At 38.0% G+C, this 14,740-nt stretch overlaps 1 protein-coding gene and 2 non-coding genes across 3 annotated transcripts; 2 read left to right on the top strand and 1 right to left on the bottom strand.

Moving 5' to 3' along the window:
* The first annotated feature begins 4,424 nt into the window (after positions 1-4,424).
* Positions 4,425-4,531, top strand: LOC146904189 (small nucleolar RNA R71). The gene has a single exon (XR_015020949.1). It is a non-coding gene; the product is annotated as a small nucleolar RNA R71 (small nucleolar RNA).
* A 3,216-nt stretch (positions 4,532-7,747) lies between these two features.
* On the bottom strand, positions 7,748-13,222 carry LOC146904190 (uncharacterized). The gene is made up of 7 exons (XM_085728244.1): positions 12,767-13,222; positions 12,421-12,721; positions 10,274-11,022; positions 9,353-9,548; positions 8,790-9,151; positions 8,321-8,543; positions 7,748-8,109 (listed from the first exon to the last, which is right to left on the bottom strand). The coding sequence occupies exons 1-7, from the start codon at positions 13,220-13,222 to the stop codon at positions 7,748-7,750; spliced, it is 2,649 nt and encodes an 882-aa protein (XP_085584370.1).
* A 484-nt stretch (positions 13,223-13,706) lies between these two features.
* LOC146904191 (small nucleolar RNA R71) lies at positions 13,707-13,813 on the top strand. The gene has a single exon (XR_015020950.1). It is a non-coding gene; the product is annotated as a small nucleolar RNA R71 (small nucleolar RNA).
* Positions 13,814-14,740: the final 927 nt, after the last annotated feature.

A 14,740-nucleotide genomic window follows, 5' to 3' on the forward strand; every position in this document is an offset into this window, starting at 1 on the left:
ACCTTAGTTTTCTTGGAAAGAGCTTCATCCTAGAATTAAAGAGTAGTACAAGGTCACCAATTTTGAACTCCTTTTTAAGGATATGTTTATCATGCCATTTTTTTGTTCTTTCTTTGTAAATGCAAGCATTCTCATAGGCATCTATCCTAAGTTCTTCTAACTCACTCAGTTGAAGTTTCCTTTTTTGACCGGCTAGTTTTGGGTCCAAGTTAAGATTCCTAATTGCCCAATAATCCTTGTGCTCGAGTTCAACCGGGAGGTGACAAGATTTCCCATAAATTAGCTTAAAAGGAGTCATTCCAATGGGAGTTTTGTAAGCCGTTCGATAGGCCCAAAGAGCATCATCAAGCTTACTTGACCAATCTTTCCTAGAGATAGAAACTGTTTTTCCAAGGATGGCCTTTATTTGTCTATTTGATACCTCGACTTGTCCACTAGTTTGTGGGTGATAGGGTGTTGCAACTTTATGTTTCACTCCATACTTTTGTAAAAAATTTTCAAAATGTTTAGAAATGAAGTGAGACCCTCCATCACTTATGACAACCCTTGGCACCCCAAACCTTGGAAATATAATTTTCTTGAATAATTTTATAACTACATGTGCATCATTGGTGGGGGAAGCAATGGCTTCAACCCATTTGGACACATAATCAACAGCCACCAATATGTATTGATTACCAAAAGAAGAAGGAAATGGCCCCATGAAATCAATACCCCATACATCGAAAATTTCAACTTCAAGGATGTTGTTTAAGGGCATTTCATTCCTTTTAGTAATATTACCGGTGCGTTGACAATTGTCACATTTAGAAACAAAGAGATGCACATCCTTAAAAAGTGATGGCCACTAGAAACCAGATTGAAGTATTTTAAAAGAAGTTTTTTGACTACTGGCGTGGCCACCATAGGAGGAGGAGTGACAATGGTGAAGAATACTACTTACCTCGCTTTCAGGGATGCATCTTCTAAAAACTCCATCCGAGCCTCTTTTGAAGAGGTAAGGCTCATCCCGATAATAGTGCTTGAGATCATGGAAGAATTTTTTCTTTTGCTGGTAGTTCAAGTTAGGTGGTAGTACTCCTGCTGCAAGAAAATTAACAAAATATGCATACCAAGGTGTGTTAGCTTGTGCCAATAAGAAGAGTTGGTCATCCGGGAAAGAATCATCCAAAGGCAACTCATCCTCATTGGGTTCCCTAAGGCGGGACAGGTGATCAGCTACAACATTTTCAGTGCCTTTTTTATCCTTTATTTCAATGTCAAATTCTTGGAGGAGCAAAATCCATCGGATCAATCTTGGTTTGGCATCTTTCTTGTTTAACAAATATTTTATTGCCGAGTGATCTGTGTAAATAATGATTTTTGATCCTACCAAGTATGGCCTGAATTTGTCAATAGCATAGACTACTGCCAATAGTTCCTTCTCAGTTGTAGCGTAATTTACCTGTGCCTCATCAAGGGTCTTACTTGCATAATAAATGGCGTGCATCTTCTTGTCTTTTCTTTGCCCTAACACAGCCCCAACTGCATAGTCACTCGCATCACACATTATTTCAAAAGGTAAATTCCAATCTGGTGGTTGTATGATTGGGGCAGTGACCAGGGCTTCTTTTAACCTGCAAAATGCTTTTAGGCATGCATCATCAAACACAAAATTTGCATCCTTAAGGAGCAAGCTTGTTAGTGGCTTAGTGATAGAAGAAAAATCTTTAATGAAACGGCGGTAGAATCCCGCATGTCCTAGGAAGCTTCTAACTTCTTTGACCGAGGTAGGAGGAGACATTTTTTCAATAATTTCAATTTTTGCCTTATCTACCTCTATACCTCGTTCAGAGACTAAGTGTCCTAGGACAATTCCTTCTCTTACCATGAAGTGACATTTTTCCCAATTCAACACTAAGTTCACCTGTTCACATCTTTCCAAAACCTTTTCCATGTTAGTTAAACAATTATCAAAACTAGATTCATGCACAGAAAAATCATCCATAAAAACTTCCATTATATTTTCAACAAAATCAGAAAAAATAGACATCATGCATCTTTGAAAGGTAGCGGGGGGATTGCAAAGACCAAAGGGCATTCTCCTATAGGCAAAGGTACCAAAGGGACATGTGAAAGTGGTTTTCTCTTGGTCATTAGGGTGAATGGGTATTTGGAAGAATCCAGAATATCCATCTAAGTAACAAAAGTGTGAATGCTTAGCTAACCTTTCTAACATTTGGTCTATAAATGGGAGTGGGAAGTGATCTTTACGGGTTGCTTTGTTAAGCTTCCTATAGTCAATGCACATTCTCCAACCGGTGACGGTTCTAGTTGCAATGGATTCATTTTTATCATTCTTAATAACTGTAAGACCACCCTTTTTAGGTACTACTTGAACCGGGCTAACCCATTTAGAATCAGAAATTGGATAGATAACACCTGCATCTAGGAGCTTTAAGACTTCTTTTTTCACAACTTCTTTCATATTAGGATTTAGTCTTCTTTGGTGTTCAACGGAGGGCTTATAGTCCTCTTCAAGCAGTATCCTATGTGTACACAATGAGGGATTTATTCCTTTAATGTCATCAATGGTATAACCTATGGCTTTAGGGTATTTCTTGAGAACATAAAGCAATTTTTCAGTTTCTACCTCATTCAAGCTTGCATTCACAATAACAGGGTAAGTTGAGTTAGGGCCTAAGAATTCATACCTCAAGCTTGGTGGGAGTGGCTTGAGCTCCACCTGTGGTGCCTCTTTTGGTAGAGAGGCTGCTTCTTCTTTCATTAATTCTTCCATGCCCAAACCTTCTATGGGAGGGTTTTCATTCAATAACTCCTCGTAGGCTTTGGCTTCTCCTTCTAGCTTTGTACCTGCATCACTAACCAAGCATACCTCCAAACCATCATGTGTAGTTGATGCTAAGGAGCATTCTTTCACACAAAGGTCAATTATGTCTAACATGCAACAAGAATCTTTAATGGAGGGATTTTTCATAAGTTTAGCAAGTTCAAATTTAACAGTATCTTCACCAACATTAAATTCCAATTTCCCATGTTTAACATCAATTATAGCCCCAACGGTAGCAAGGAAGGGCCTCCCCAAAAGTATGGGTACTTGGTTATCCTCCTCTATTTCCATCACAACAAAGTCCGTAGGGACGTAGACTTCTCCTACCTTGACAGGGACATCCTCTATGATTCCAGCTGGATACTTAAGGGAACAGTCTGCTAATTGTAGGGTCATCCTAGTTGACTTAAGCTCCCCCAATCCCAATCTCTCATAAAGAGATAAAGGCATCAAGCTGACACTGGCTCCTAAATCACACATTGCCCTTTTCACTATTTCAGACCCTATGACACAAGGTATTGAGAAACTTCCTGGATCCTTAAGCTTGGGTGGCAACTTATTTTGGATGATGGCACTACATTCCTCCGTAAGGTTCACCGTTTCACTTTCCTCAATTTTTCTCTTTTTTGAAAGAATTTCTTTTAAAAATTTAGCATAGGTGGGCATTTGAGTTAGGACATCGGTGAAGGGAACATCAATGTAGATTTTATTCATTATTTCAATGAACTTTTTAAATTGCTCATCAAGCTTAGACTTGGCGAATCTTTGAGGGAAGGGAATCTTTGGTTTGAATGGAGGTGGTGTAACTTCTTCACTTTGTGGTTTCTCACTCTCTTCTTTGGCCATCTCACCTTGCGGTTCTCTAGTCTCTTCCTCACTAGGCTTGACTCTTAAGGGGTCTTCTAATTGCTTACCACTCCTAAGTGTAACGGCGTTCATTCTAGGTTGGCAAAATTGAACAACTAGAGAGATCTGAGCCTCTAAGACCTTATTGTGAGAGGAGATAGAGTCTACTTTTGATGTAAGTGAAACAAAAGAGTCATTCAAAAGTCTAGTTTGATTTGCAAGCTCTTTGAGCTGCTCGGATTGGTTAAGAAGATAGTTTTCCATTAAAAGTTCAAGATTAGACTTTTGAATAACCTTTTGGTCATTAGCACAACTTGGTGGTGTTGTTCCTCGAACCAAGGGATTTTCATTAGGGCTTTGGTCAAAACTTACCCCTTGGTTGTTTTGAATAAAGTTTATTTGCTCAACACTACCTAGTTTGCATTCACTACATGTTTTACAAGGGGATGCAGGAGTAGTATCACTAACATTAAGTTTTTCAAATTTGTGGGTTAGTGCATCAATCCTAGAAGCAAGGTGGTCATAATTAGAGACTTCGTACATACCTGCCCTCTTTTTGGAGGGTGAAGACTTTGTAGCGAGTTCTTCATCAGTCCATAGAAAGAGGTTTCGAGCCATGTCTTCAATCAACGCATAGGCTGTTTCGAAGTCTTTGTTCATTAGAGCACCACCTGCAGCTGTATCAACAAAGATTTTAGTAGCATGAGATAAACCATTGTAAAAAGTGTGAATGATCAACCATTCCTCTAGTCCATGGAGGGGGCAAAGTTTAAGCATATCCTTAAAACGTCCCCATGAATCATGAAGAGATTCCCCTTCCTTTTGAGTAAATTGAAAAAGCCTTGCCCTTAGTTGGCCGATTTTTGATGGGGGAAGGAAACGGATGAGAAATTCACGCTTCAATTGGTCCCATGAAGTGATGGAACCAACTCTTAGGGAATGGAACCAATTGAGAGCCTTATCTTTTAGAGAAAAAGGGAAGAGATGTAGTCTCAAGGTTTCTTGGTTTTTCTTATATGTTACGGTGAGCCGCCAAAAGGTTGAGATATGGAGATTGGGATCCTCGTCGGGGGATCCCGAAAAATAGTTTTGCTGCACCATTTTAAGTTGGGCAGGCTTGAATTCAAAATCTTCATCTTCAACCGTTGGATACACAATAATAGCATATGGCTCTTCCATTGAAGGAGTCACGTATTCTCTAAGAGCACGTCTTTCAGCCATGTTTGGTATTATTTTTATGCTTTCCAAGAAGTTAATGATGAAGGAAAAATAAAAAGTTAAAAAGAAAAGAGAAAGAAGAGAGAATTCTAATCACTAAGAAAAAGCCAATTAAATTAGTTAACTCCCCGGCAACGGCGCCAAAAACTTGATAGGGCCAAACCGCAAGTGCACGGCCTATCGAAGTAATAGTAGTAAGTAGAGTTATCGTTCCGCTAGGGAGTTGTTCAATTTAATTAACTTTTAGTGAATGATTAGAGGAGAGAAAGTTAATGAAAGAGAGTTTGATTGCTGAAGGTAAAAACAATAATAATAAAGGGCCTTAGGATCATTGGTTCATCATAATGACTAATCCTTCACTAGACAAAACCTAAACATCTAATTTCATGATTTACACACTAATTTCTAAAGACCGGTTTCCCTTAGCCCATCACCTTTCCGATGAAAGTCCGGTGAGAGTTTACTTCTAGCAACCAAGCCTATTTCACTGACATGATTACTAGAAGATGCATAGAGGATTGAAACTACTCTTTGTCTCAATAGTTGCAAAGACTATTTCACTGTTTTGCAACTATTGTCTAGATTCACTTGTTCCAACATCAAGACTCCTCTCTCGCTTTATGAATTGATGTTTGGGATGATGGATTAACGATTATCAAACCCTCCGCTTTCGCTTCCACAGTTTGATAATTGTTAATCCACGTTAAGACGGTGAATCTAGATTAGAAATTAGGGTTACATAGAAATTAGGGTTTAGACATGTTTTGTTTAGGATTGAGTCATTAGACTCCCCAATAATCCCAAGACGAAGAAGTCTACTCACTCATGTTCATCGTAGACATGGGGGAAGAAGAGAGAAAATAACAGTAAAGTAAATTGCAAAGAAAGTAAAAGGGAAAATAAAGACTTTTATTAAAATAGCAATTGAAATAAACAAAGTAAAGCATGCTTGTTTATGGTGGAGAGCTACTCTATTTATAGCTTTACATCTGACTTAGAAACTAAGCAACTAAAAGGATAAAACGGTAAAGCTGCAACATGGTAACTTGGGCTTGAAGAAAAGCAGCAAAACAGGTCCTGGAGACGGGCACGGCCGTGCCACATGTTGGCACGGGCCGTGCCAAGCTTCTGACTTTGGGGGGACATATTTTTGTCCCGTATCTTCGTATTCTTGCGCTGTATTTGTTCCAGTCCTCTTTCTTTTGCTCCAAGGCACCTTCCACCATATATTTATTCCTAAAATAAAATAAAACATAATTTGAAGTAAAATATTCTAAACTAAAATAAAATGCAATAAAATAAAATCAAATCTAAAATAAAACTAAACTAAATAAGGCAATAAATAAGACTATCTATGACTCATCAAACTCCCCCACACTTGAATCTTTGCTTGTCCTCAAGCAAAAGGCAGCAAACATAGCAGCAACAAAATATTTTATTATGGCAATATTAAGAACAAACGTCTCAAAAGAAAGGCTTTGCTTCAAGTACACTAATTACAACTTCAAACACTTCTCATGAACCTATTCTACCCAACATCAAGTCTCAAGTGAGTGTGTGTGTGCAGTCCAACCCTTTTCTTGCTCCTGTATAAGACAGATATTATGAGGAATAGGTTCTATCCTTAGTGCTAAAGTAACCGAGAAAAGTCCTTTCTTCATTTCATATAAGAGTGATGGGAATTTAAGTTAAGATTGAATTAATTTAACAATTAAGCACAAGGGGGCTGCAGATGCTTAGGGGCTATCTATCCTCGTAGGAAGTCTTCTCGGATGTAATTGTCCTTTCCCCCTAGATTCAAAATCACCCTAAGCAGTGCTGCAAAATTATTTATTTGTTTCATCTCCGCGTAGGAAGTCTTTTTGGATGTAATTGTCCTTTCCCCCTAGCATTGATGAATTTGTTTCACTTTAAGTTCAAATTAAGGAGTCACTACCACAATTAGGAAGTTAGGATGTAATTGTCCTTTCCCCCATATGTTGGTGCCATTCTCCCGCCCCATTTAACATTAACAAATTAATAAGAATATAACAATTAAGAACAATTTGATCAATTTTCCCACACAAACTTATACTACTTTTACTCTTAAGACTTTAAAGGGTCTAAGTTAACACTAAAGATAGAACGTGTTCCTTAAAATACCTATTCATACATTTACTCAAGGATTGCAACCGGGTGCTTTTCTCATTGGAGATTTTCACAATAAAACATGACATGGGTATAGCAAGAACATAAGAAACACAAGAAACTACTTTCATGTACAAGAGGCAACCTTTAAGAAAGAGACAAAACAAAAATTTTCATGCCATTTTTTACATTAAAAACAAGCTACTAGTCATGCCTCTTGCTATAAAAACAAAACAAAAGAATAAAGTTCAAGGGAGTTTGGGAACACTTCGACTCTAGACACTTTATTAGGCCCCCCCCACACTTAGGGGAAGCATTGTCCTCAATGATTCAAAGAAAAAGAAGAAGAAATAGAAGGGGAAGAAAGGGGTGCAGAAAGCTCACAGTGTGCTATGAATAGCAAAAATTTATGAATTTTGGGATCTGCAAGCTGGCACGGCCGTGCCAGCCTCAGCACGGGCCGTGCCAACGTTCTGTTTCTTGCCCCCATTTTGCTTGGAAAACATGGCACGGCCGTGCCAACATCAGCACGGGCCGTGCCAACCTTCTGGTAAGGAGGCTTCAAAAATTTTCAATTTCTGGAATTCTTTGTCGAATCATACTTGGAAAATTACCTACAAGACAACTTAGAACAAAGAAAAACAAAACAAAAGCGGTTAAAAGCGTGGGTTGCCTCCCACGAAGCGCTCTTTTACCGTCATTAGCTTGACAAAAAGAAAAACAACTTTAAGGCGGGTCAATAAGTCTCCAAGCAGCCACTACTTCAGTCCCTTCCCCTACATTGTAAACCTTTAGTCTATGTCCGTTAACTTTGAATGGTCCGGTTTTTTCAGAAAAGATTTCAATAGCTCCATAGGGATAGACCTTACGGACTTGAAACGGACCAGACCACCTAGACCTTAGTTTTCCTGGAAAGAGCTTCATCCTAGAATTAAAGAGTAGTACAAGGTCACCAATTTTGAACTCCTTTTTAAGGATATGTTTATCATGCCATTTTTTTGTTCTTTCTTTGTAAATGCGAGCATTCTCATAGGCATCTATCCTAAGTTCTTCTAACTCACTCAGTTGAAGTTTCCTTTTTTGACCGGCTAGTTTTGGGTCCAAGTTAAGATTCCTAATTGCCCAATAAGCCTTGTGCTCGAGTTCAACCGGGAGGTGATAAGATTTCCCATAAATTAGCTTAAAAGGAGTCATTCCAATGGGAGTTTTGTAAGCCGTTCGATAGGCCCAAAGAGCATCATCAAGCTTATTTGACCAATCTTTCCTAGAGATAGAAACTTGATACCTCGACTTGTCCACTAGTTTGTGGGTGATAGGGTGTTGCAACTTTATGTTTCACTCCATACTTTTGTAAAAGTTTTTCAAAATGTTTAGAAATGAAGTGAGACCCTCCATCACTTATGACAACCCTTGGCACTCCAAACCTTGGAAATATAATTTTCTTGAATAATTTTATAACTACATGTGCATCATTGGTGGGGGAAGCAATGGCTTCAACCCATTTGGACACATAATCAACAGCCACCAATATGTATTGATTACCAAAAGAAGAAGGAAATGGCCCCATGAAATCAATACCCCATACATCGAAAATTTCAACTTCAAGGATGTTGTTTAAGGGCATTTCATTCCTTTTAGTAATATTACCGGTGCGTTGACAATTGTCACATTTAGAAACAAAGAGATGCACATCCTTAAAAAGTGATGGCCACAGTAAACCAGATTGAAGTATTTTAAAAGAAGTTTTTTGACTACTGGCGTGGCCACCATAGGAGGAGGAGTGACAATGGTGAAGAATACTACTTACCTCGCTTTCAGGGATGCATCTTCTAAAAACTCCATCCGAGCCTCTTTTGAAGAGGTAAGGCTCATCCCAATAATAGTGCTTGAGATCATGGAAGAATTTTTTCTTTTGCTGGTAGTTCAAGTTAGGTGGTAGTACTCCTGCTGCAAGAAAATTAACAAAATCTGCATACCAAGGTGTGTTAGCTTGTGCCAATAAGAAGAGTTGGTCATCCGGGAAAGAATCATCCAAAGGCAACTCATCCTCATTGGGTTCCCTAAGGCGGGACAGGTGATCAGCTACAACATTTTCAGTGCCTTTTTTATCCTTTATTTCAATGTCAAATTCTTGGAGGAGCAAAATCCATCGGATCAATCTTGGTTTGGCATCTTTCTTGTTTAACAAATATTTTATTGCCGAGTGATCTGTGTAAATAATGATTTTTGATCCTACCAAGTATGGCCTGAATTTGTCAATAGCGTAGACTACTGCTAATAGTTCCTTCTCAGTTGTAGCGTAATTTATATGTGCCTCATCAAGGGTCTTACTTGCATAATAAATGGCGTGCATCTTCTTGTCTTTTCTTTGCCCTAACACAGCCCCAACTGCATAGTCACTCGCATCACACATTATTTCAAAAGGTAAATTCCAATCTGGTGGTTGTATGATTGGGGCAGTGACCAGGGCTTCTTTTAACCTGCAAAATGCTTTTAGGCATGCATCATCAAACACAAAATTTGCATCCTTAAGGAGCAAGCTTGTTAGTGGCTTAGTGATAGAAGAAAAATCTTTAATGAAACGGCAGTAGAATCCCGCATGTCCTAGGAAGCTTCTAACTTCTTTGACCGAGGTAGGAGGAGACATTTTTTCAATAATTTCAATTTTTCCTTATCTACCTCTATACCTCGTTCAGAGACTAAGTGTCCTAGGACAATTCCTTCTCTTACCATGAAGTGACATTTTTCCCAATTCAACACTAAGTTCACCTGTTCACATCTTTCCAAAACCTTTTCCAGGTTAGTTAAACAATTATCAAAACTAGATCCATGCACAGAAAAATCATCCATAAAAACTTCCATTATATTTTCAACAAAATCAGAAAAAATAGACATCATGCATCTTTGAAAGGTAGCGGGGGGATTGCAAAGACCAAAGGGCATTCTCCTATAGGCAAAGGTACCAAAGGGACATGTGAAAGTGGTTTTCTCTTGGTCATTAGGGTGAATGGGTATTTGGAAGAATCCAGAATATCCATCTAAGTAACAAAAGTGTGAATGCTTAGCTAACCTTTCTAACATTTGGTCTATAAAGGGGAGTGGGAAGTGATCTTTACGGGTTGCTTTGTTAAGCTTCCTATAGTCAATGCACATTCTTCAACCGGTGACGGTTCTAGTTGCAATGGATTCATTTTTATCATTCTTAATAACTGTAAGACCACCCTTTTTAGGTACTACTTGAACCGGGCTAACCCATTTAGAATCAGAAATTGGATAGATAACACCTGCATCTAGGAGCTTTAAGACTTCTTTTTTCACAACTTCTTTCATATTAGGATTTAGTCTTCTTTGGTGTTCAACGGAGGGCTTATAGTCCTCTTCAAGCAGTATCCTATGTGTACACAATGAGGGATTTATTCCTTTAATGTCATTAATGGTATAACCTATGGCTTTAGGGTATTTCTTGAGAACATAAAGCAATTTTTCAGTTTCTACCTCATTCAAGCTTGCATTCACAATAACAGGGTAGGTTGAGTTAGGGCCTAAGAATTCATACCTCAAGCTTGGTGGGAGTGGCTTGAGCTCCACCTGTGGTGCCTCTTTTGGTAGAGAGGCTGCTTCTTCTTTCATTAATTCTTCCATGCCCAAACCTTCTATGGGAGGGTTTTCATTCAATAACTCCTCGTAGGCTTTGGCATCTCCTTCTAGCTTTGTACCTGCATCACTAACCAAGCATACCTCCAAACCATCATGTGTAGTTGATGCTAAGGAGCATTCTTTCACACAAAGGTCAATTATGTCTAACATGCAACAAGAATCTTTAATGGAGGGATTTTTCATAAGTTTAGCAAGTTCAAATTCAAAAGTATCTTCACCAACATTAAATTCCAATTTCCCATGTTTAACATCAATTATAGCCCCAGCGGTAGCATGGAAGGGCCTCCCCAAAAGTATGGGTACTTGGTTATCCTCCTCTATTTCCATCACAACAAAGTCTGTGAAGAAGATTTCCTTCTTAGACTTGGTTGGGTTTTGATGATAACAAACACACATCACAAAAGAAGAAAAACCATGGAGGCTCAAGTTGAAGAATGAAGACAATGGGACTTAGGCTTCATAATTATATTTTGGTAAGTATGGTCCTAATCTTTGATTTATCATTCTTAACTTTATGGAATAACTTAGAATGCTCAGAAAATAATTACAAACATTTTTTCTAAGTTCTCATGTGAAGCAATGCCTAAAAATCCTTTGAAAATAAATCACACACTCACAATGATTTTCATATAAATGTGATTTTGCATGAAATCTTTTTTTACATAATTTATTATGAAAATTGCATGATTACTTTTACCATTAAAAATATGGCTTACGTGAATCAAGTTAATTGTTTTTCATATAGTTGAAAATATTTAAACATGGATATGCCTTTTCACCTTGTATCAACGGCTATTTGGATAACTTTCTTTATATACTTTTTTCCGTTGATCAAAATTATTTACCTAATTAAATCAACATGGTGGAACGGCTAGTTCTTGGTTTAAATCTTCCAACAGGTTATTCCTCAATTATTTTGCAAAACGACTAGTTTATTTTAAAATGCATTTCATACTTTTTTTATGAATAGGTACAATTTTAAAGATATGTCTATTCATTGGTAACCATTTTTCAACAAATAGTATTGCTTCATAAACATCTTTTTAGCCTCTATAAATTCAATTGAGAATCAAAACAATTTATAAACAACAACTTTCGTTATCTCAATTGACATTTTCAATATCACTTGCTTTCAAACTTTCATTCAAGTTGTTTGGAAAACTTTGCTTACACTTTAACATTTATTAAAAAGTTTTCTGAGCACTAAGTCCATTTGTTAGAGTGATATTGATAAAGATATACAGCCATACATTTGTTATTCTTCAATTACTTTGTTGTAAAGTTTCTTGCCATTGTTGGTGAGAATTATTGTTTAAGATAGTGGGGTGCTATCTTGTGATTGTTGTAAAAGGTTCTTTGATTCGGAAAGATTCAAAGTCCACCAAAAGTGTTTGGTGTTTGTGTTGTAATCAAGAGAGAGGGTTTCTTTCTTGTGTTTATGTTAGAAAGATTGTTAGGGGGTCTTGGGGTGAGATTGCTTGTAACAAAGATTCTAACATAGTGAATTCCTTCGCGGGGTGTGAAGGGAGTGGACTGACCCTAAGGTTTAGAGGGGAACCACTATAAACTCTCTTGTGTCTTTTCTTCTTCCCTTGCTCTTTTATTTTTCCGCATTCATAACTTCATCATTATTTATCGGAAAAATTATCAACAACGCTAATCTCTGAAAAATTAACCAATATTCTTAGAAACCTAATTCACCCCCCCTCTTAGGTTACAATCTGAACTTACAAAGTCCGTAGGGATGTAGACTTCTCCTACCTTGACAGGGACATCCTCTATGATTCCAGCTGGATACTTAAGGGAACGGTCTGCTAATTGTAGGGTCATCCTAGTTGACTTAAGCTCCCCCAATCCCAATCTCTCATAAAGAGATAAAGGCATCAAGCTGACACTGGCTCCTAAATCACACATTGCCCTTTTCACTATTTCAGACCCTATGACACAAGGTATTGAGAAACTTCCTGGATCCTTAAGCTTGGGTGGCAACTTATTTTGGATGATGGCACTACATTCCTCCGTAAGGTTCACCGTTTCACTTTCCTCAATTTTTCTCTTTTTTGAAAGAATTTCTTTTAAAAATTTAGCATAGGTGGGCATTTGAGTTAGGACATCGGTGAAGGGAACATCAATGTAGATTTTATTCATTATTTCAATGAACTTTTTAAATTGCTCATCAAGCTTAGACTTGGCGAATCTTTGAGGGAAGGGAATCTTTGGTTTGAATGGAGGTGGTGTAACTTCTTCACTTTGTGGTTTCTCACTCTCTTCTTTGGCCATCTCACCTTGCGGTTCTCTAGTCTCTTCCTCACTAGGCTTGACTCTTAAGGGGTCTTCTAATTGCTTACCACTCCTAAGTGTAACGGCGTTCATTCTAGGTTGGCAAAATTGAACAACTAGAGAGATCTGAGCCTCTAAGACCTTATTGTGAGAGGAGATAGAGTCTACTTTTGATGTAAGTGAAACAAAAGAGTCATTCAAAAGTCTAGTTTGATTTGCAAGCTCTTTGAGCTGCTCGGATTGGTTAAGAAGATAGTTTTCCATTAAAAGTTCAAGATTAGACTTTTGAATAACCTTTTGGTCATTAGCACAACTTGGTGGTGTTGTTCCTCGAACCAAGGGATTTTCATTAGGGCTTTGGTCAAAACTTACCCCTTGGTTGTTTTGAATAAAGTTTATTTGCTCAACACTACCTAGTTTGCATTCACTACATGTTTTACAAGGGGATGCAGGAGTAGTATCACTAACATTAAGTTTTTCAAATTTGTGGGTTAGTGCATCAATCCTAGAAGCAAGGTGGTCATAATTAGAGACTTCGTACATACCTGCCCTCTTTTTGGAGGGTGAAGACTTTGTAGCGAGTTCTTCATCAGTCCATAGAAAGAGGTTTCGAGCCATGTCTTCAATCAACGCATAGGCTGTTTCGAAGTCTTTGTTCATTAGAGCACCACCTGCAGCTGTATCAACAAAGATTTTAGTAGCATGAGATAAACCATTGTAAAAAGTGTGAATGATCAACCATTCCTCTAGTCCATGGAGGGGGCAAAGTTTAAGCATATCCTTAAAACGTCCCCATGAATCATGAAGAGATTCCCCTTCCTTTTGAGTAAATTGAAAAAGCCTTGCCCTTAGTTGGCCGATTTTTGATGGGGGAAGGAAACGGATGAGAAATTCACGCTTCAATTGGTCCCATGAAGTGATGGAACCAACTCTTAGGGAATGGAACCAATTGAGAGCCTTATCTTTTAGAGAAAAAGGGAAGAGATGTAGTCTCAAGGTTTCTTGGTTTTTCTTATATGTTACGGTGAGCCGCCAAAAGGTTGAGATATGGAGATTGGGATCCTCGTCGGGGGATCCCGAAAAATAGTTTTGCTGCACCATTTTAAGTTGGGCAGGCTTGAATTCAAAATCTTCATCTTCAACCGTTGGATACACAATAATAGCATATGGCTCTTCCATTGAAGGAGTCACGTATTCTCTAAGAGCACGTCTTTCAGCCATGTTTGGTATTATTTTTATGCTTTCCAAGAAGTTAATGATGAAGGAAAAATAAAAAGTTAAAAAGAAAAGAGAAAGAAGAGAGAATTCTAATCACTAAGAAAAAGCCAATTAAATTAGTTAACTCCCCGGCAACGGCGCCAAAAACTTGATAGGGCCAAACCGCAAGTGCACGGCCTATCGAAGTAATAGTAGTAAGTAGAGTTATCGTTCCGCTAGGGAGTTGTTCAATTTAATTAACTTTTAGTGAATGATTAGAGGAGAGAAAGTTAATGAAAGAGAGTTTGATTGCTGAAGGTAAAAACAATAATAATAAAGGGCCTTAGGATCATTGGTTCATCATAATGACTAATCCTTCACTAGACAAAACCTAAACATCTAATTTCATGATTTACACACTAATTTCTAAAGACCGGTTTCCCTTAGCCCCTCACCTTTCCGATGAAAGTCCGGTGAGAGTTTACTTCTAGCAACCAAGCCTATTTCACTGACATGATTACTAGAAGATGCATAGAGGATTGAAACTACTCTTTGTCTCAATAGTTGCAAAGACTATTTCACTGT

The sequence above is a fragment of the Medicago sativa genome, chromosome 7 (assembly GCF_051527215.1).
Source record: "Medicago sativa cultivar Bolivia chromosome 7, Bolivia_mono, whole genome shotgun sequence".
Lineage (NCBI taxonomy): Eukaryota > Viridiplantae > Streptophyta > Magnoliopsida > Fabales > Fabaceae > Medicago > Medicago sativa.